This window comes from Cetorhinus maximus, chromosome 4, assembly GCF_964194155.1.
Source record: "Cetorhinus maximus chromosome 4, sCetMax3.hap1.1, whole genome shotgun sequence".
Lineage (NCBI taxonomy): Eukaryota > Metazoa > Chordata > Chondrichthyes > Lamniformes > Cetorhinidae > Cetorhinus > Cetorhinus maximus.
This window is the reverse complement of record NC_135882.1, coordinates 113,052,080-113,073,613: the sequence shown is the minus strand read 5'-3', so window position 1 is coordinate 113,073,613 and position 21,534 is coordinate 113,052,080. Positions and strand designations below refer to the sequence as shown.

Genomic DNA, 21,534 nt, shown 5'->3' with positions numbered 1-21,534 from the left:
GGGGGCACGTGCAGCTTTGAAAAAGGGTGCGGCGGTGCTGCTGGAGGGAGAGGTCGAGTGTGTTCATATGGCAACGCATGGCACTGAGTGTGGATCTCAGAATGCGACGGGAATAGCAGTCCGAGAAACGTATTATGTCCCGGAGATACCTGTAATCCTGGGTGGGTTCGAAACAAGAGGCATGGAATTTCAGTTGAAATCCACATAGGGTGAGTCGGAGACGGAGACAGTCACTGAGAAAGGAAATATGGCTGTGAAAGCGGGTTTTAGTAAACACCTTGTCAAACACCAGGAGAGAAATGGAAAGCAATGAAGGTGAACAGGGCAGAAGAGACAGGCAGAAATCCTGTCGGAGAACAGAGCAATACTTCTTCAAGGAAGGCATTTCTTGAAGAGCAGTGGCAGTCAATTAAACACAGAGATAAAAACAAAAAACTACTGCGGATGCTGGAAATCCAAAACAAAAACAGAATTACCTGGAAAAACTCAGCAGGTCTGGCAGCATCAGTGGAGAAGAAAAGAGTTGATGTTTCGAGTCCACATGACCCTTCAACAGAACTGAGTGTAGTTAGGAGAGGGGTGAAATATAAGCTGGTTTAAGGTGGGAGGGGCGGGGGGAGAGAAGTTGAGGGTGGGGTGGTTGTAGGGACAAGCAAGCAGTGATAGGAGCAGATAATCAAAAGATGTCACAGACAAAAGGATCAAAGATGTGTTGATGGTGGTGATATTATCTAAGAAAAGTGCTAATTAAGAATGGATGGCAGGACACTCAAGGTAGAGCTTAGATATGGTCTGTTGGTTGTGGAATCACTTAGCCCCTTCTATCGCATGCTGCTTATGCTGTTTGGCATGCAAGTAGTCCTGTGTTGTAACTTCATCAGGTTGAAACCTCATCTTTAGGTATGCCTGGGGCTGCTCCTGGCATGCCCTCCTGCACTCTTCATTGAACCAGGGTTGATCCCCTGGCTTAATGGTAATGTAGAGTGAGGGATATGCCAGGCCATGAGGTTACAGATTGTGGTCGAATACAATCCTGTTGCTGCTGATGGATGTCTAATTTTGAGTTGGTAGATCTGTTTGATATCTATCCCATTTAACACGGTGGTAGTGCCACACAACACAATGGAGGGTATCCTCAATGTGAGGATGGGACTTTGTCTCCTCCCAATACTGTCATGGACAGATGCATCTACACAGGTAGATTGGTGAGGAAAAGTTCAAAAATGTTTTTCCCTCTTGTTGGTTCATTCAACACTTGCCGCATATTTGCTTGTCAGTTGGCTTCTGTCATTGTTCCCTCCACAGATTTTTCTTTAAAGGGGATACATTTACACTGCTCATTGGAGCGATGTATATAGTGATCCCTGTATCTTTCAAACCACACCTCCACATATGTATATTTAATCACTAAGGAGGCTTGGGTCCAGCTATCAGAATTCACCCCGTGCCAGGAGTAGAGGGCGGCTAATATTAGTGATTTAAGAAGCTCTTGTGGAATTGGAACTTTAACTCAAGTATTTGCAAATTCCGATTTCACTGCATAATAATCTTTTACCTGCAGTTGAATCCGTCGTGATCACTAACTATGAGGGACTGATTGCTTGCTCCGAGTGCTATATTTATCAATCCTCCTGGCCATAAAAGGCCGGGACTCTGGCTTTGACATTCCACTGACGGGAGACATTATTTTTGTACAACCCTGGAGCCTAGTCTGCAGCCTTCTTCCTCCCATCGCTTTCCTTGATTCATCACCCTGAGCCTTTATCGCCAGCATTTACACCAAAACTCCAACAGACAGTTGACATTTGGTAAGCGCACTTGGTTCTGAATCCGTTGAGCAGGAGTTTGTGATTTAAATGCTAGTTTTATTTGTTTAAAGTGTACGGCCCCGCCAGCGACTGGCTGGTGCAGTTCTAAATGTACTTTCAACATGTAGCTCACCGGGCGAACTCCGTCAGAAACACTGGTTATTAATCGGTGTTTGGAGTAGGGTTTGGGTACACATTTAGAAATGGGAATGAACTAAGATTATTTTTTTTTCAAATGAAGGGAATGCGATTGGGTATAAATTTTGTAAGAATATTTTTCATGACGGTTTTGAAATAGAGAAGTAAATACAGAAGAAAGGAAAGTTGGGTGAAAGACAAAATATTATGTTTACAGCAAAATTGTGTTATTGTAAAGGTCAGTTCGCTGTGTCATTCCCGTGGGGATTAGTTCAAACTATTCGAATTCATTCGAATAGATCCCATTGTATTTTTATACAAAGCGTTACATATATACTAAAGCAACACTTCCAAATATGCAGCAGATTTTTCGACGTTCGCATTTCCTATAATTAATAGTTCTAATTGATGCATAAAGCAAATGCATTGTTGCATTCTGTTGGCCACTGAAAAAATCTTTGAAACCTTAGCTGCGGCGTTTTAAATGTTACTTGCTTCGGCCATTCAAGGGTCAGACCAGAAAAGGGCAGGCAGAGAATGCTAGTCCCTATATTTTACAACGAGCGCACTCCTCTATCAGCAACACGCTCGCAAGCCTTTATTAATGTTGTTTTGTCAGTTTTTGAAATTAATAGAGAAAACTGTTGTCCTTCGTGCCTGAATGTTTCTCGATTTGTCTATGAACAGATTTAGAGAATTGGTCCAGCCGACTGGGAACAGTTTGGATTTTACGTGCCCAGCATGTCCTCGGTGTCTTTACCTTTCTACCAGAAACACCATCGGCACTATGACCGCGGTTACCGCAACACCACGCTGTCGTCCACTATGCAAGAGTACCGCCAAGAGGAAAAGCGGAGTACTGCAACTCACTCCCACAAGTAAGACATAAGTTCGGGTCGCGCGCACACACACACTCTGCCCGGGGCCGCAAGACCAGCACAGCACGGGGACCCAGATTTCACAATCTCCACAGATGGAAGGCTGATAACATTGCATTTTAAAGTATTTTATACCAATCCATCCAGTATTTAATAAAAAAAAGCTGAATCTTTGTAAATTCATGATGTGTTTGGATCTAGATTTCAGGGAACTATTAAATACAGACAGCCTGTTAGATTTTCATTATCACACTACTTAATGATTCATCCTGCAGTTCAATCTAAATTAAAAAGCCCAGAAAACCGTGGAGTAATGTGCAAAACTTTTATTGCTGACCTTGGGTGAACTTTTATAATAGATTGACTATATTTAGTCGACTGTCCTTTGGAAAGCAGACACTCGAGGCTATGATCTGTTCATTAAAAAGGGTCCGGTAGCCTTGGCAATCTCTTCTAATTACCCTGTCTGACGTTGCGAAGTGTTTCTTTCTTGTCCTGCTGATATACATGTTGCTTGCGTCCTTAAATTCCACTCAACTTCATTGGATAGGTAGGCTACTTTGAATTAGCGTTGTGATTTAAAAAAAAATGCTGGCAATCTGAACGGAAAATGGAAAGTGTTTGAAAATGCAAGCTAACCATTTGAGCGGAACGATTCTCCAGGAACTGAGTTCTGGTGAACGACCCTATCCAAAAAAGGTAACCCTATTTTTAAATAGTGTGGGACAACCCCCACTGTACACTTCCAGCATTTTTTGTTTTGAATTGATGTTGTGATTCTTATTTTATATGGATCTCTAATCCTTCGGTAGAGTGGATTTTAAGTTGAAATCATGTTACGCAGCTCCCAAATGCGCCAGCCTCAAGAGAAGAATAAAAACAAAAAGCTAAAAGCTACTGCGGATGCTGGAAATCCAAAACAAAAACAGAATTACCTGGAAAAACTCAGCAAGTCTGGCAGCATCGGCGGAGAAGAAATCAGTTAACAAACCTCCCTGTCGCTTGCCATTTTAACACTCCACCCTGTTCTCTTGCCAACATGTCTGTCCTTGGCTTGCTGCATTGTTCCAGTGAAGCCCAACGCAAACTGGAGGAACAGCACCTCATCTTCCGACTAGGCACTTTACAGCCCTCTGGGCTGAATATTGAATTCAACAACTTTAGATCTTAAACTCCCCCTCCCCCCATCCCCACCCCGTTTCTTTTCCCCCCCACCCGCTTTTTTTTCAATAATTTATATAGATTCTTCTTTCCCCACCTATTTCCATTATTTTTAAATCTAAAACTAAAACCTTTAGTCTTTCCACCCCACCTCACTAGAGCTGTACTTTGAATATCCTGTTTTCCATTCTTAATTAGCACTTTTCTCAGACAAAGACCACCACCTTCAACACCTCTTTGACCCTTTTGTCTGTGACATCTTTTGATTATCTGCTCACACCACACCCTCAATGTGTCTCTTCCCCCCCCCGCCCCACCCACCTTAAACCAATTTATATTTCTCCCTTGTTGAAACTATGCTGCAGTTCTGCCGAAGGGCCATGAAGGCTCGAAACGTTAACTGATTTCTTCTCGGCCGATGCTGCCAGACTTGCTGAGTTTTTCCAGGTAATTCTGTTTTTGTTCAAGAGAAGAATGTTGTGCAGTGAAAGTACCCTAGGGCCACTCAACCCATGATCACCAGACATAATCTCTAGTGTGCTTGGTTGACTGCCAGCGGGACAAGAAAAAAACGCATGTAAACTGGCTCAAATCAGCAAGAAGGTGGCTCACTCTACCCCCACCCCACCCCCCACACACACAATAAACGTACGGCCAAAGAACCTTTAGTGCATCTGTCAAACAGAACAAGTAATGGCTGCACAAATTGCATTTGGAACAAGGAAAGCACCAGGCTTACCCTAAGAGGGAATTCTGTTAAACATGCATGTAAGTGAATGCAGGGAGTGTGGTAAATAAGGTGGTTGTGCTGCAGACACAGATAGACACGTGGGAATATGATATTGTGGTGATAATGGAGACCTGACTCAAAAAAGGGAAAGACTGGGTAATAAGTATTCTGGATACAAGGTGTTCTGAAATACAGGGAAGGGACGAAAGGTCGGAGGGATGGCAGTATTGATGAAGGAGACGATTACACTGCTGGAGAGGCAGGATGCTGTAGAGGAGTCAAGGACAGAATCCATTTAGTTAGAGCTTAGGAACAATAGAGTACCATTACATTACAAGTGGTATTCTGGGAAAGATATAGAGGAACATATTTTCAAGGACATTTCAGAGAAGTGCAAGAACTGTTGAGTAGTTATGGAGCCTTAATTATCCAAAAATAGTACAGATTGGGATAGTAATAATGCAAAGGGCAGAAAGGGGAAAGAGTTTCTGAAGTGTGTTCAGGAGAATTTTCTTGGTCAGTATGTTTCTAGCCTAGCAAGGAAGGAGGCATTTCTGAATCTGGTTCTGGGGAATAAGTTGTGCCAAGTTGATCAAGTGCCAGTAGGACACTTTAGTTTAGAGGACAATGATCATAATGTCATAAGGCTTAGATTAACTATGGAAAACAACAAGGAGCAATCCAGAGTAAATACAATAAATTGGAGGAAGGCCAATTTCACTTGGATCAGAATGGATCAGGCCCAGGTAAATTGGAATCAAAGATTGGTGGGAAAAAATGTAGTGGAACAATCAGCTCCCTTTAAAGAAGAGATAGTTTGGTAAAGTTGAGGTACATTTCCATGGAAGGGAAAGGTATGACAAACAAAAGCAGGTCTCCCTGGATGATGAATGTGATAGAGAGCACAATGAAGCAGAAAAGGGGGTGTATGACTAATGTCATATGAACATATGAACAAGGAGCAGGAGTAGGCCATTTAGCCCCTCGAGCCTGCTGCTCCATTTAATAAGATCATGGCTGACCTCATAGTAAGCCCAAATCTGCATCCCGCCTACCCCTGATAACCTTTCACCCCCTTGCTTACCAAGAATCTATCCACTCTGCCTTAAAAATATTCAAAGACTCTGCTTGCATCCCTGCCTTTTCAGGAAGAGAGTTCCAAAGATCATGTCAGGTTGATAATACAAGTGAGAAACAAACTGAATATAGAAAATTCAGGAGAGAAATGTAAAAGAAATAAAATCTAAGAGAGAGTTTGAGAAGAGATTGGCAGCTAGCATAAAAGGGAATCCAAAAGTCTTCTATAGGCACATAAATAGTAAAAGGGTGGTAAAAGGAGGAGTAGGACTGGTAAGAGACCAGACAGGAGATTTACACATGGAGACAGAGGGTAAATGAGTACTTTTCACCTGTCTTTACCAAGGAAGAAGATGCTGCCTGAGCCATAGTGAAAGATGTAGTTGAGACATGGGATGGGCTAAAATTGGATAAAGAGGAAGTATTAAAAGGCTAGTTTTATTTAAAGATAAGTCACCAGGACTGGACGATGTGCATCCAAAGATATTGAGGGAAGTAAGAGTGGAAATTGGGTGGCATTGGCCGTAATCTTCCAATCCTCCTTAGCTATAGCGGTGGTGGGAGAGCATAGGAGAATTGCAAATGTTACGCGCTTGTTCAAAAATAGATGTAAGGATAAACCCAGCAACTAGAGGTTAGTCAGTTTCACCTTGGTGGTGGCAAAGCATTTAGAGTTGATGGTCCAGGACAAAATTAACAGTCACTTGAACAAATGTGGATTAATTAAGAAAAGCCTGCGGGGATTTGTTAAAGGCAAATGTTTAACTAACATGATTGAGATTTTTGATGATGTAACAGAGAGGGCCAGTGAGAGTAATGCTGCTGACATGATGTACATGGACTTCCAAAATGTGATAAGGTACTTCATAACAGCAAACTTAAAGCCCTTGGAATAAAAGGGACATGTATACAAAGTTGGGTGAGTGACAGGAAACAGAGAGTATTGGAGATGGATTGTTTTTTGGACTGGTGGAAGGTATACAGGTGGAAGGTTCAGTATGAGGACCACTGCTTTTCTTGATCTCTATTAGGACCTAAACTTGGGTCTGCAGAGGACAATTTCAATATTTGCAGATGACTTGGAATTGCAAAACTTGGAATTATTGTGAATTGTAAGAAGGAGAGAGATAGCCTTCAAGAGATCATAGACATCTTGGTGAAATGGGTGGACACATGGCAGATGAAATTTAATGCAAATAAGTGTAAAATTATTCATTTTGGTATGAAGAACAAGGAGATATACAAGCAATATAAAAGAATACAATCCTAAAGGGGCTGCAGTAACAAAGAGAAGTGGGGATATATGTGCCCAAATCATTGAAAGTGGTAGGGAAGGTTGAGAAAGCAATTAAAAAGGCATAAGGGATCCTGGGCTTTATAAAAAGAGGCATAGAGTACAAAAGCCAGGTAGTTATGGTGAACCTTCTTAAAACACTGGTTTGGTCTCAACTGGAGTATTGTATCCAATGCTGGGCAACACACTTTAGGAAAGCTGTGAAGCCATTAGAAAAGGTACAGAAAAGATTTACAAGAATGGTTCAAAGGATGAGGGACTTTGGTTAGGTGGATAGATTGGAGAAGCTAGGGCTGTTCTCCTTGGAGAAGAGAAGGTTAGGAGGAGATTTGGTAAAATCATTAGGTGTCTGGACAAAGCAGATATGAAGAAAATGTTCCCATTGGCGGAAGGTTTGAGAACAGGGACACCGATTTAAGGTGAATTGCAAAAAAAGTAAAGGAAAAGAAAAGTTCACTAAATTAGTTTCTGGGATTTGGTGGGGGGGTTGCCCTATGATGAGAGGCTGAGCAAATTGGGCTGATGTTCTCTGGAGTTTAGTAGAATGAGAGGCAATCTCATTGAAACATACAACATTCTGAAGGGGCTTGATATGTGCTATGATGCAGTAGGTGGTATTTGCCAGGTTGATCAAATCCACAAGGGAAGTTTGACCACGCTATCACAATGGTTTTGCAATTTGTATTTATTATGAGAAGGTTTGTGCACTGAATTCAGAAGCAATGAGTCCACTAACATCTTGAGATTTTAGACATTAAATTAAAACATTCATTAACAAAAGATAAGAGTAAAACACATTCCGACTATTACAATTACACAGTTGCTTAATGATAAGGATTCCCAAAATTTCCTAATTAGTCAGACTCCCAACTATGCACCCCCTTTAAGGCAATAGTCCAAAATAGATTTTAAATTTATAGAGACAATCCAGCAAGGTTACCACAAACACCCACTCAACAGTGAAATTCCAAAGTCTTTTTACCCAACTGTGGATACTGGATCAGCAGGCTTCTGCAAAGTGGCTAGAGGCTTTTTTCCAAGTCTGTTTCACACGGTGTACCTTTCAGATCTCACACAGCCTCACCTCATTCAGCTTTCCACCTTTCTTTAAGGATGTCCTCGGCCTAACCATCTTCAGCTGCTTCATCAATGACCTTCTTTCCATCATAAGATCAGAAGTGGGGATGTCCGCTGATGATTGCACAATGTTCAGCACCATTTGCAACTCCTCAGATACTGGAGCAGCCCATGTCCAAATGCAGCAAGACCTGGACAATACCCAGGCTTGGGCTGACAAGTGGAAAGTAACATTCACACCACACTTTGTGTCAGGCAATGACCATCTCCAACAAGAGGGAGTCCAATCATCACCCCATGATGTTCAATGGCATTACCAGCACTGAATCCCCCACTATTAACATCCTGGGGGTTACCATTGACCAGAACCTGAACTGCGCTAGCAATATAAATACTGTGGCTACAAGAGCAGGTCAGAGGCTAGGAATCCTGCGACGAGTAACTCACCTCTTGACTCCCCAAAGCCTGTTCACCATCTACAAGGCACAAGTCAAGAGTGTGATGGAATACTCCCCACTTGCCTGGATGAGTGCAGCTTCCACAACACTCAAGAGGCTTGACACCATCCAGAACAAAGCAGCCTGCTTGTTTGGCACCAAATCCACAATCATTCACTCCACCACCAATGCACAGAAGCAGCAGTGTGTGCCATCTACAAGATGCACTGCAGGAATTCACCAAGGCTCCTTAGACAGCACCTTCCAAACCCAGGACCACTATCATCTAGAAGGACAAGGGCAGCAGATAGATGGGAACACCACCACCTGGAGGTTCCCCTCAAGTCACTCACCATCCTGACTTGGAATTATATTAAAATCCTGGAACTCCCTTCCTAACAGCACTGTGGGTGTACCTTCACCACATAGACTGCAGTGGTTCAAGAAGGCAGCTCACCACCACCATCTCAAGGGTAACTAGGGATGGGCAATAAATGCTGACCCAACCAGCAAAGCGTACATCCCACGCATGAATAAAAAAAAAATTCTTCCTCTTTAATCTGGAAATCCCTTTGTTCCCCTATGTCTTTGGAATTTACTTTTCCCAAAGTATAAAAATCTTTTATATTGCCATTATGGTCAGCACTTTTGGGAAAAATCATCATAAAAACCTTGCCCTCACCAGTCATAAAAACCTTACCATGTCTCTTTGAAACTCCAACAACTTTTCCCCTTATCTAAAAATGCAAATTTCATTCACACCCTATCTGCTGAATTTACCATAGCTCACTCATTAACGTTTTAAATGCCTTTTTACACCTGACTCTTTTGATGATTTCAACCTTGCAGTCTAACAGTCTACAATTTAATTAAATCAGCCACACACAGAACCACACACACACATAAGCTGACTTTACAATATCCCACAATAATATTATGAAAAATGTGATAGTTTCATGACAATAGGGTAGACAGAGTGGGATTTTTTCCCCTGGTCGGGGGATCTTAAACATGGGGGCACAGTGTTAGGATAAAGGGGATGATAATAATTTAGGACTGAGGTGAGGAGAAATTGCTTCACTCTAAGGGTTGTGAATCTTTGGAATTCTCTACCCCAGAGTGTTGTGGATGCTCCATCGTTGCAACATTTAAGGGAATCAAGGAATTTGGGAAGCAGGCAGGAGAATGGAATTAAAGCCCAAGATCAGCCATGATCATATTGAATGATGGAGCAGGCTCAATGGGCTATATGGTCTACTCCTGCTTCTATTTCTTGTGTTGTTGTGCAACATGAGAAAAAGCTTTTTCATGGTTGTGATCAGGAATGCACTGCCTGAGTGTGTTGGAGGCAGAGTTATTCATGACTTTCAAAAGGGAATTGGATAATTATCTGAAGAAGAAACATTTGCAGGCCTATGGGCAAAGGGCTGGGGAGTGGGGCTAGCTGAGGTGCTCTTGCAAAGAGCTAGCACAGACCACAAGGGGCCGAACGGCCTTCTTCAGCATGGTAACCATTCTATGATTCTGTGATTAAAGGGATGGATGCCTAGTCCCACAGTTCCCCACTCATAGACGGTTCCAAGTGCCACCTCAATATCCAACAAGGCTACTTATTCTCCGTCCTTCCAAATTACAACACACCTATCAATAAACATCTTCACCCTAGTGCACACAATTTTGTGGTTGTGTACCATCAGCAATGAATTTACCTACGCACATGGTGCAGAATGTAGCATGCAGAATGACACTTACTCCATCATTCTGTGTTGGCAATGACCTAAAACAGTAATGTAAACTCCTGTACATCTTAAGAAAGAGAAAATAATAACAAATTGCATTTATATTTACCATCATTAAAAATCCCAAGGTGCCTCACAGGAGTGTAATCTAATAAGGTTTGGCAGTGAGCCACATAAGGCAGTATTAGGATAGGTAACCAAAAATTTGGCTAAAGAGCATCACAACATAGAAGAGTTTTTTTTTATTCATTCATGGGATATGGGTATTGCTGGCTAGGCCAGCATTTATTGCCCATCCCTAATTGCCCTTGTTCAGAGGGCATTTAAGACACATTGTTGTGGGTCTGGAGTAAGGACAGCAGATTTCCTAAAGGACATTAGTGAACCAGATGGATTTTTACAGCAATCGATAATGGTCAAAATCATTAGACTTTTAATTCCAGATTTTTATTGAATTCAAATTCCACCATCTGTCATGGCTAGTCTCTGGATTACTAGCCCAGCGACAGTACCACTACGCCATTGCCCCTGCACCCCCCCACCAACCCCCACCCCACCCCCCTGAACCCTGGGTTAGAGAGGAAATTCCAGAAATTAAGGCCCAGCCGGCTGAAGGCATGACCAAAAAATGAAGGATGAAGGCAATATGGGATGTGCAAGAGGCCAGAATTGGAGCGGTGCATAGACCTTGGGGAATTATAAGGCTGTAAGAGATTATAGAGATAGGGAGGAGCAAGGCCATGAATGTTTTGAAAATAAGAATGTGAATGGTTCCAGGGATGAGGAACTTCAGTTAAGAAGGTAGATTGGAGAAGTTAAGTCTGTTTTCCTTAGAGAAATGAAGGCTGAGAGGAGATTTGCTAGAGGTATTCAAAGTCATTAGGAGTCTGGACAGCGTAGATAGGAGAAACTGTTCCCACTCGTGAAAGGATCAAGAACAAGAGGGCACAGATTTAAAGTAATATAATGAAGAAAGAAATAGTGATATGAGGAAAAGCTTTTCCGTGCAGTGAGTGGTTAGGTTCTGGAATGCTCTGCCTGGGAGTGTGGTAGAGGCAGGTTCAATTGAAGTATTTAAAAGGGAATTAGATTGAAAGATTGTGCAGGGTTACAGGAAGAAGGCGGGAGAATGGAACGAGGTGACTTGCTCATTCGGAGAGCTGGTGCAGACATGATGGACCAAATGGCCTCCTTCTGCGCTGTAACAATTCTGTGATTCTGTGAATTTTAAAATCAAGGCATTGCAGGACTGGAAATGTATGTCAGTGAATGTAGCAGTGATGGGTAAATGGCACAAGCTAGAATACAAAGAAAATTATAGAGAGAAAAGAAATTCCACTGTGAAATATTAGTAAAAATACCTTAATGTGTTTTTGTTAAATTATTTTATTTAACTGTTCTGACAAAGGTATTAACCTACTTTTGAAAACAGCTTTATAACTAATATCACACAGCACTTCAACCCCTTGATATTAATTTTTTTGCATTTGCCTTTGTTACCTCTAGACATGATTATTCTAATGCATTTTTGTCCAACTTCTCACATTCTACCGTCCGTAAGCTTGAGGTCATCTGAAACTCTGTGGCCTGTGTCCTAACTTGGATAAAATCTCATTCACCCATCACCCTGTACTTGTTGACCTACATCAGCTCCGGCTTGAGCAATGTCTTGATTTTAAAATTCCCATCCTCATTTATAAATCCCTCCAATTGTCTCTATTTATGTAACTTCCTCCAACCTCCGAGATGCCAGTGCTCCTTCAATCCTGGCCTCTTCAGAATCCCTGGTTTTAATTGCTCCACCATTAGCAGCCATGTCTTATTCTCCCTAAACCTCTCCACTTTTCTTCCTTTCTTTCCTTCTTTAGGATGCTCTTTAATACCTGCTTCTTTGTCCAAGAAGGTTATCTGCTGTAATATCTGGCTCACTGACAAATTTTGTTTTATGACACTCCTTTGTAGCACCTTGGAATGTTTGACTATGTTAATAGTGCTACAAAAATACAAGTTGTTGCTGTTGTTGTTTGCATTTGCTACCACAAACTTCAAATAAAAAGCAAAATCAAGCATGTACATAAACTTATTTTTTTTGTTTTGGGCAGCCACATAGATGCACATCTTTTATTACATGTGGCCTATTCATTTAAGTGCATGGGCCCTTTAAATTTTTTTGTGAGGCCACACATGGTTGGTAACTTAAAGGGACTGTCTTGCTCTTGGCCTATGTGGGAACTTATAGGTGGCTGCGCAGCTTAGGCGAAATGTTGTTGGGCACATGTGGAATGAACATTGAAAAAATACTTGCCCTATTTAAAATTTAGCTAAAGTACCAAGTGCTCCCAAAGTAATGTAACTGTAGTAAAAACAGAAAGTGCTGGAAAATCTCAGCCGGCCTGGCAGCATCTTTGGAGGGAGAAACAGAGTTAATGTTCTGAGCCCATATGACACGTCTTCAGAGCTGGCAGTTTTTCTCCTGATTCCCATTGACTCCAGTTTTTCTAGGGCTCCTTGATGCCACACTCAGCTAATTGTGGCCTTGATATCAAGCGCAGTCACTCTCATCTCACCTCTGGAGTTTAGCTCTTGTCCATGTTTGAGCCAAGGCTGTAATGAGCTCAGGAGCTGAGTGGCTCTGGAGGAACCCAGTGCCACCCAGCCTAGGAATTAGCATTCCCCTAAGTCAATGAAAGCTAAAGAGAGATTTAATAGAGATGTTCAAAATTATAAGGGGTTTTGATAGAGTAGCTGAAGAGAAACTGATTCCAGTGGCAGGAAGATCAGTCGTCAAAGGACATACATGCAAGATAATTGACAAAAAAGCCAGGGCAGAGATGAGGAGAAACATTTTCACTCGATGAGTCGTTGTGATCGGGAATGCATTTGCTGAAAGGATGGTGGAAGCAGCTTAAGTGGTAATTTTCAAAGGAGAATTGGATGTATATTTTAAAAAAGGAAAACTTTGCAGGACTGAGGAAAGAGCAGGTGAGTGAGACTAATTGTTAGCTCTTTCAAAGAGCTAGCAAAAACATGCTCCTTTTTCACCTGTATGATTCGATAATTGTTTTACTAAAGTTGAACATGTTTTAGGTTTTTTGCTGATGTGGGCTGATATGACATAAAAGAACAACAGTCAATACATAGAAATACACATTTGATTTTCAAGTACATACATCAGTCCCAATACTATACATAATTTATATCTTATATATGTATTCAATTTTAAGTCTTAATTGTTATGGATATGGAGTAGTATTCAAAAGTATAATGGTATTATAAAATAAATGTTCATGTAAGTTACACCTACTTTCATTGGTGCTTTCCCATTGTATTTTATTGGTAATACCTGTTACAAAAGAAATCTCTTTTGGCTCCCTGTTAATAATGCAACAGGAAATTGGCTAGTAATATATTAAAATCACATGTGTGTACTTTCTGTCAACTTTTCCACCTAAATTCTTATTTGCAAATATACAGTTGAAACTGCCTTTAATGCTCCTTAACTACAATTTATGGCCGGTGGTGGCACTGTATGGAAGCAGAAATCTATGATGGAAATGTTAAAATAAGGACAGAATAGATAACTTTAAAATGGTAATAAGAGAATGTCTAATGATTAAAATATCTCTATGCTTCAAACTATGCTTCAACTGAAGGCTATACTTGATCTTGACTCAATGCACAAATATCATGAGTGATTGACATGGCTCAGTCAGAATGTGTTTTCTGATTGGCATTATCTCACATATGGGTTTAATCAGTTCTAGTGATTCAGGAAATGACTTATCGCCAATCAAGATGTCTGCTAACTAAACTCTGTTTTAAGCCTGCAACAATGGCCCATTTTACACACTGTATAATAGGTTCCACTGATGCATTGCTTTGGTGGTGGGTTGGCACTGCACTTAATACCAGTACCAATTTTCAGTTGGAAATGTCATCTTTTGTTTTGTAATTGGAAATACTGTGGAAAGAAGTGCAATCAAAATAACTGCAGTTTATTCCCTTAAATTAATTAATTTATTATTTTCTCCTCTGGTCTCTTGGAGATACTGACTCAAGTTGGGGTAGAACTTCACTGAACCACAGAGACCTGGAAATTCCCATAAGTGATCTTTGATCTCTGCTGAATTGTGAATCTCAGGGGAGTGAGAGTGCTACATTTTGTTTCAGTTTTTCTAAGCTGGGAAGGGGGCACATCAGCAAGGTGTCTACTCCTGATTGTTATCCAATAACATCTGGGGAAAAATATGTGAGAACATTTGTTGAGGATAGGATTAGGCTAGGCTATGAGGATCCCTCCCACTGTGGGGCAAGAGCAGGGAAAAGTCTGGACTAACTAGATAGCTCCTTCAAAGAGCCAAGACAGCAAAGGTGGGCTTAACAGCTTTTTTCTATGATTATATTTCATGAGAGAGGAATATATAGATTTACAGGCTACAAGTCTAATAAAATGCAACCTTAATCTTGAAATTACCTTGAGTTGGATAAATGTCAAAGATTGTAGAAGACCGGACAAATGATTTTGCTGGTTAAAATGTAGTAATGTTCCAATCACTGTAGTTAATTGGTGCTGAGAAACAAAACCAACTTAGCTTTAAGAAGGGTCATGAGGACTCGAAACGTCAGCTCTTTTCTTCTCCGCCGATGCTGCCAGACCTGCTGAGTATTTCCAGGTAATTCTGTTTTTGTGTTAGCTTTAAATAGTATATAAAAGTGACTACATGAATCGTCAACAAGATCTTTACTTTTGGTATGCAGCTGTGGTACAAAAGTGTCATGATTTGACTTCATTTGACTTTGATGAGTTCTGCATGCTTGTTGGTGTTGTACTTAAAGCTTGGCTGAATTTACTTCATTTAAAAATGCCATATAAATGCCCTTATGCGAGTTTAGGTTCTTGTTATTATGCCCTGTTATGAGGTCTCTGATGTGTTATTGACTCATAACACAAACACGCCAAACGCTATGACAATGAGTGGTAATCTAAACAAAGGGGTCTTTATTGAAGAATAGCAGAATTCCAGGACAGCTCGTCACACACACACATGTTATTTGATGATCAATACTGCTCCAATTACTGTATCACATATTAAATTTCTGTGATGATGTATACCAAACCGTTTATTTATTCAACAGTATGTTAATCAGTATGTTATATCAGCAATATTACAGCAGTCACTAAAATATTTTTTTTGAAAAAGAAGTGTTTGAAAAAAAATGAAAGTATTTTTTCTGCCTCTCTAACTTTCTCCTCTCCTGAAGTTGACAACTCCTGCTAGGGGATAGCACCTTCCGTGATAATTCTACTTTTGTGATCCTAGGCAGTCAGAATGACTTTGGGAAACAGGCAAACCGGATACTGTTCTTAGTTGACATTTACAATCTAGCACAGGCCACAAGAAAATTAAGGGGCGGCCTAGATGTTAGAGGGCTAATCAAGAAAATTAAAGGAAGTACATCTTCACTCAAACATTATTAGAAATTTGGAAGTCTCTTCAGAAAAAGCTGCCCAAAATGGTTTATAGAACAATTGTTGCTTTCAGGACTGAGATGAGATTTTGGTTAGGTAGGAGTACCAAAGGATATGGAGCAAAGGTGGGTAATTGGAAGAGGTGACTAAAGTAGTGGGCAGGAGAATTCTGAAGTTATATACTTGGACTTCAGAAGGCATTTGATAAGGTTCCTCATAAGAGAATTTTAGTTAAAGTTGAAGCTCTTAGAATCGAAGGCAAATCATTGACTTGGTTATGAAATTGGAGCAGCAGGAAACAGAGAGCAGGGATAATGGACAGGCAATCTAAGTGGGAGGATGCAATGAATACTTCCCAAAGGGATCTGTGTTTGGGCCTTAAATATTAACTGTATACATTAAAAACTGATGATGGGATAGAGAGCTACATATCTAAGTTTTCTGATGACACAAAGATAGGTGGCAGTTTGAAGCAGTGTAGAAGGAAGCAACAAAATTACAGAGAAATATTAATAGATTAAGTGAATAGGAAAACTGTGGCAAATAAATTTCTGTACAGGCAAACGTGAAGTCATCCACGCTGAACCTAAAAAGGGCAGATCAGAGTACTAAATGGTCCTTAATAGTCCAAATATGTAGATGATTAAAACATTATGAGCAAAGTACTGCAGATGCTGGAACCCTGTGTTCCGATCCCTGTAGAGACCAATAACTTGAAAATAAAAATTTGAACTTCCAGTGAATGGCTGAAAGGATCACATGACAAGATTTCAAGTTTTAAGACTTCTGTTGTAATGACCAAACTAAATTGACTTAACATTGACAACATTGACTTAAAACTATTTCAGTAGGCAACTTATATTCTAAACAACAGAAAAAGTCCCCCATTAGCATTTAAAACAACTGAAAATCTCCCTGTACAGTAATACTTTACTTAGTAGACACTTCATTCTTCAGGAACAAATCCAAAGCGATTCTTAGCTCCTTTTACCTATTCCAACTGGATAACTTCTAATTCCCAAGCTGACTTTCACTGTGTGGGTTACCCTGGAGATACTTTCCTTTAGCCAGAGCTAAGTGAACCTTCCAGCTTCATTTAAACCCTCACAACTTTGGTCTCTTCAAACTGGGTGTGAGCTCCCACCCGTGTTTTGCGTGGTGAACAATAGAGGCTTGCTGACTCTATCTCTCTGCTCTCTCTTAAATTCTTCCAGACTGACCGTGTCTGTGACGTTCAGTGATATGTTGGAAAATTTTCAATATTATCTTACTATGGCTTCCTATGGACTCTTCACCTCTCAAAGCCCAATTCCATGGCCACATGAATCACATGGGTCATGTATCCAGGTAAAATTCTAATTAGCTATCCTCTAGACCCCCCCCCCCCCCCACCGAAACTCCATTCTACCTTGGAATTAAATAGACAGTTCAAAGTATAACCATTTACAAAACCTGACCTTCTTAACACCCCCCTGGGACTTGAAGACTAACAGTCTATCCAACATCAGCACAGCTGCTCAGGTCATTGTTTATACGTGTGAACATCTTGTACCTTCCTCCCAATAAAGCAATCTGGGCCCCCCTTGAACCTTTAACAACCAAGCCTTCGAAACTTGTTGCTGGTCACATGGCCCACTTCATTCCTCCATCTTAACCCAAATTAAAGACCCTAAAACTTAGAGCCACACCTTACAGTAGTGAAAAGTTCAGAATCCCTTCTATGCGTAAAGGGTGGTAGAAGTTTGGAACTCTCTTCTGCCAATGGCAGTTGACCCTAGGTCAATTTTAAATTTTAAATCAGAGATTGATAGATTTTTGTTAATCAGGACTATTAAGGAAATGGGATAAGAGCAGGTATATGGAGTTAGGTCACAGATCAGCCATGATCTTATTGAATGGTGGAAGATTTGAAGGGTTAAATGGCTTACTCCTGTTCCTGTGTCCTAAATTCCTAAATGAAGTTGAGGTGCAAATCAGCTGTGATCTAATTCAGTGGCAGTACAGGCTTGGGGGCTGAATGGCCTACTGCTGTTCTTTCATTCCTAAGATAGCAATCAGGGTTGAGAAATATGGGTGCCTTTTCTGAACCTCAGTCCAGGGACATTGATTGCAATTGTAATGTCTTATCGTAGATCTCATTGAGATCAGTTAATCCAGCAAAAAATATTTTATATTCCTAATCAGCTTAGTTTCACGTTAAGTATTTGCTTGATCACCTGAGAGCTCAGGGAGTCAGTCTATAACCCATTCTATTGCTACTGGAACTGGGAGTGATTCGTGGATGACTTGAAATCAATAACAACATTAAATATTCTATTATCTAACAAAATATTTTAGATAAACTTAGGAATTCAAAAGCCATTAGCTTTGGGGTTGTATTTCAGGTTGGCTGTGTTACAACAACAACTTGTATTTATATAGTACCTTTAACATTATAAACCATCTCAAGGTACTTCACAGGAGCATCAAAGCAATATTTAACACATAGCCACATAAGAAGACATTAGGAAAAACCACCAAAAGCTTGGTTAAAGTGGTAGGCTTTAAGGAGCATCTTAAAGGGAGAACATAGGAAAAAGGAGCAGAAGTAGGTCATTCAACCCGTTGAGCCTGTTCCACCATTCAACTAGGTCGTGGGCTAATCTACCTAAATGGCATTTTTCCTCACTATCCCCATATCCCTTGATGTCTTTACTATCTAGAAATCTATCAATCTCTGTCTTGAACATACTCAATGACTAAGCCTCCACAGCCTTCTGGGGCAGAGAATTCCAAAGATTCACTATGCTCTGAGTGAAGAAATTTCTCCTCGTTTCAGTCCTAAATGGCCTACCTCTTATTCTGAGGCTGTGTACCCTGGTTCTAGACCTTAGCCACGGGAAACATCCTTCCTGCATCAACCTTGACAAGCCCTGTAAGAATTTTGTATGCTTCAATGAGATTGCCTCTCATTCTTCTAAACTCTAGGAAATATAGGCCCAGCCTCCTTACTCTCCCCTCATAGGATCCTAGGGATCAGTCTGGTGAACCTTCATTGCATTCCCTTTATGGCAAGTATATCCTTGATTAGGTAAGGAGACCAAAACTATACACAATACTCCAGGTGCAGTTTCACCAAGACTCTATACAACTGCAACAAGACATCTTTATTCCTGCACTCAAATCCCCATGCAATAAAGGGCAGCATACCATTTGCCTTCAATTTGCTTGCTGCACCTACATGTTAGCTTTCAATGACTTATGAATGAGGCCACCCAGGTTCCTTTGCACATCAACACTTTTCAATCTCTCAACATTTAAGAAATACTCTGCACCTCTGCTTTTCCTATCAAAATGGATAAGTTAACATTTTTCCACATTTTTTGCCATTTGCTATGTTCTTGCCTACTCACTGCAGCCTGTCTAATTCCCTTGAAGCTTCTTTGCATCCTCAGCACAACTCCCACTCCCACCTAATTTTGTGTCTGAGCAAACTTGGAAATATTATATTTGATCCCCACATCCAAATCATTGATACAGATTGTGAAAAGCTAGGGCCTAAGCAATGATCCTTGCGGTATCCCAATAGTCACAGCCTGCCTACTTGGAGGTTGAATAGTGGAGAGGTTTAGGGAGGGAACTCCAATGTTTAGGGCCTAGGCAGTTGAAGGCATGACAGACAATGGTGGAGCAAAAGGGACCAGAATTAGAGGAGTGCAGGTATCTTGGAGGGTTGTGGGGCTGGAGGAGATTACAGAGGTAAGGAAGGAGGGGCAAAGCCATCCTACCTGTTTGATCTATGTATGCAACAATGAAGAATACCACCAATAAATTCTGTCTCATTTTGTTACTATTGCAGAGTAAGATCCAAGTTTTCAGATGAACTGTTAGAGGCCTCCTCTGCAAGCCCTCAAATGAAGAGAGCGAAGCACAACTACCATTCTGAAGGGTAAGAGAATGAAGCTGTTGGTTATATAGTGCCTGCCTTCAGAGGATGGTATGACTGTACACCACGAGTAACACAGTTATACAGATAAGGGAATTAGAGACTCTATTACTGTCTTAGGGATTAGAAAAGTGCTCAGGAGAGCATTCTAGCATCTATAGATGCATGTCAAATCTAATTGAACACCCTAGAGGTCACATATAAATGCAAAGCCCAAATATGTTATTGGCAGACAATTACAATCATTATTTATTTTATAACTGTAAATACTCTATGATTTCCAGATTTGTACATTTTCCATCAGTTAAATATTGGAAGGCTGAAGTCATTGGGGAAAGAAATTTATTCATGTTGCACTACTTTGGCTGATTCACTGGGGTGGCAGCGCTGCAAGGTGCTACCTGTGGAGCATTGGTATCTCCATTGATACCAGTGAGGAACACCGCATGGAGCACACAAGTAGCAGCCTGCGATGCTGTTTGCCACTGAGTGGCGCTGCACAGATGAATATTTACCCCATTATCTTCAAACCCTGCCACAAACCTTGTACCCTTTTTATTGATTGCACCTCCTTTGCCACCCGCAAGGACTGTTTAAGACTGTTTTCTGGTTCAAAACAGATGTAATATACTTGGATTTCTAAAAGGCATTCGATAAGCTGCCACGTAAAAAGTTATTGTGCAAGGTATGGGCTCATGGAGCTGGGGATAATATATTAAAGTGGATGGAGGATTGGTTAATGGACAGGTGGTAGAGAGTAGGGACAAATGGGGCATTTTCAAGTTGGCAGCCTGTAACCAGCAGTGTATTGCAAGGATCCTCTTCTAGTTAGAGCCTAGATTCATGTCTTAGACGAAGAGATGAAGAGTAATGTATCCAAGATTGCTGATGATACAAAGTGAAGTGGGAATGTAAGCTTTGAGGAGGGCAGAAAGAAGCTGCAAAGAGATATAGATTGGTTAAGTGAATGGTCAACAAGGTGGCAGATGAAGATATTCACTTTGGTAAACAGAAAAGAAAAGCAGATCATTTTTTAAAGACACGAAACTTTTCATAGAGACTTGGGTATACTTGAACAAGGAACACAAAAAGTTAACATGCAGGTGCAGCAAGCAATTAGGAAGGCAAATGGCATGTTGGCTTTAATTGCGGGGGGATTGGAGTACATGATTGAGGAAGTCTTGCTCGAATTGTACAGGGCTATTACAATTGGTGTTCTGTACAATTTTAATCTCCATATTTAAGGAAGAATATACTTGCAATGGAGGCAGTGCAGTGAAGGGTCACTAGATTGGTTTCTGGACTGACAGGGTTGTCCAATGATAAGAGGCTGAGTAAATTGGGTCTATATTCTCTGGAGTTTAGAAGACTGAGAGGTGATCTCATTGAAACATGCTAGATTCTGAAAGGGCTTGAGAGGGTAGATACTGACTGGTTGTTTCCCCTGGCTGGAGAGTCTAGAATACGGAGGCACATGTCTCAGGATAAGGGGGCCAATCATTAGGACTAAGATGAGGAGAAATATCATCATTCAGAGGGTTGTAAATCTTTGGAATTCTCTAACCCAGAGGGTTTGGATGCTTCATCATTGAATAAATTAAAGGCTGAGATAGAAAGAGTTTTGATCTCTCAGCAAATCAAGGGATATGGGAAATGGACGGGGAAGTGGAGTTGAGGTTGAAGATCAACCATGATAATATTGAATGGCAGGGCAGGCTCAACGGGCCATATGATCTACTTCTGCTCCTATTTCTTATGTTATTATGTGATATAACATCAGCATTCTCTGTCACCTCATAT

General features: G+C 40.8%; 1 protein-coding gene across 1 annotated transcript in view; it reads left to right on the top strand.

Annotated features, from left to right (window-relative positions):
- Positions 1-1,691: 1,691 nt before the first annotated feature.
- The window catches only part of myom1b (myomesin 1b), a 210,909-nt gene continuing 191,066 nt past the window's right edge, over positions 1,692-21,534 (top strand). The window contains exons 1-3 of the mRNA XM_078540637.1: positions 1,692-1,808; positions 2,634-2,824; positions 19,648-19,737. Coding sequence (XP_078396763.1) covers positions 2,688-2,824; positions 19,648-19,737 — 227 coding nt within the window. The 5' untranslated portion in view covers positions 1,692-1,808; positions 2,634-2,687. The remainder of the gene's footprint in view (positions 1,809-2,633; positions 2,825-19,647; positions 19,738-21,534) is intronic.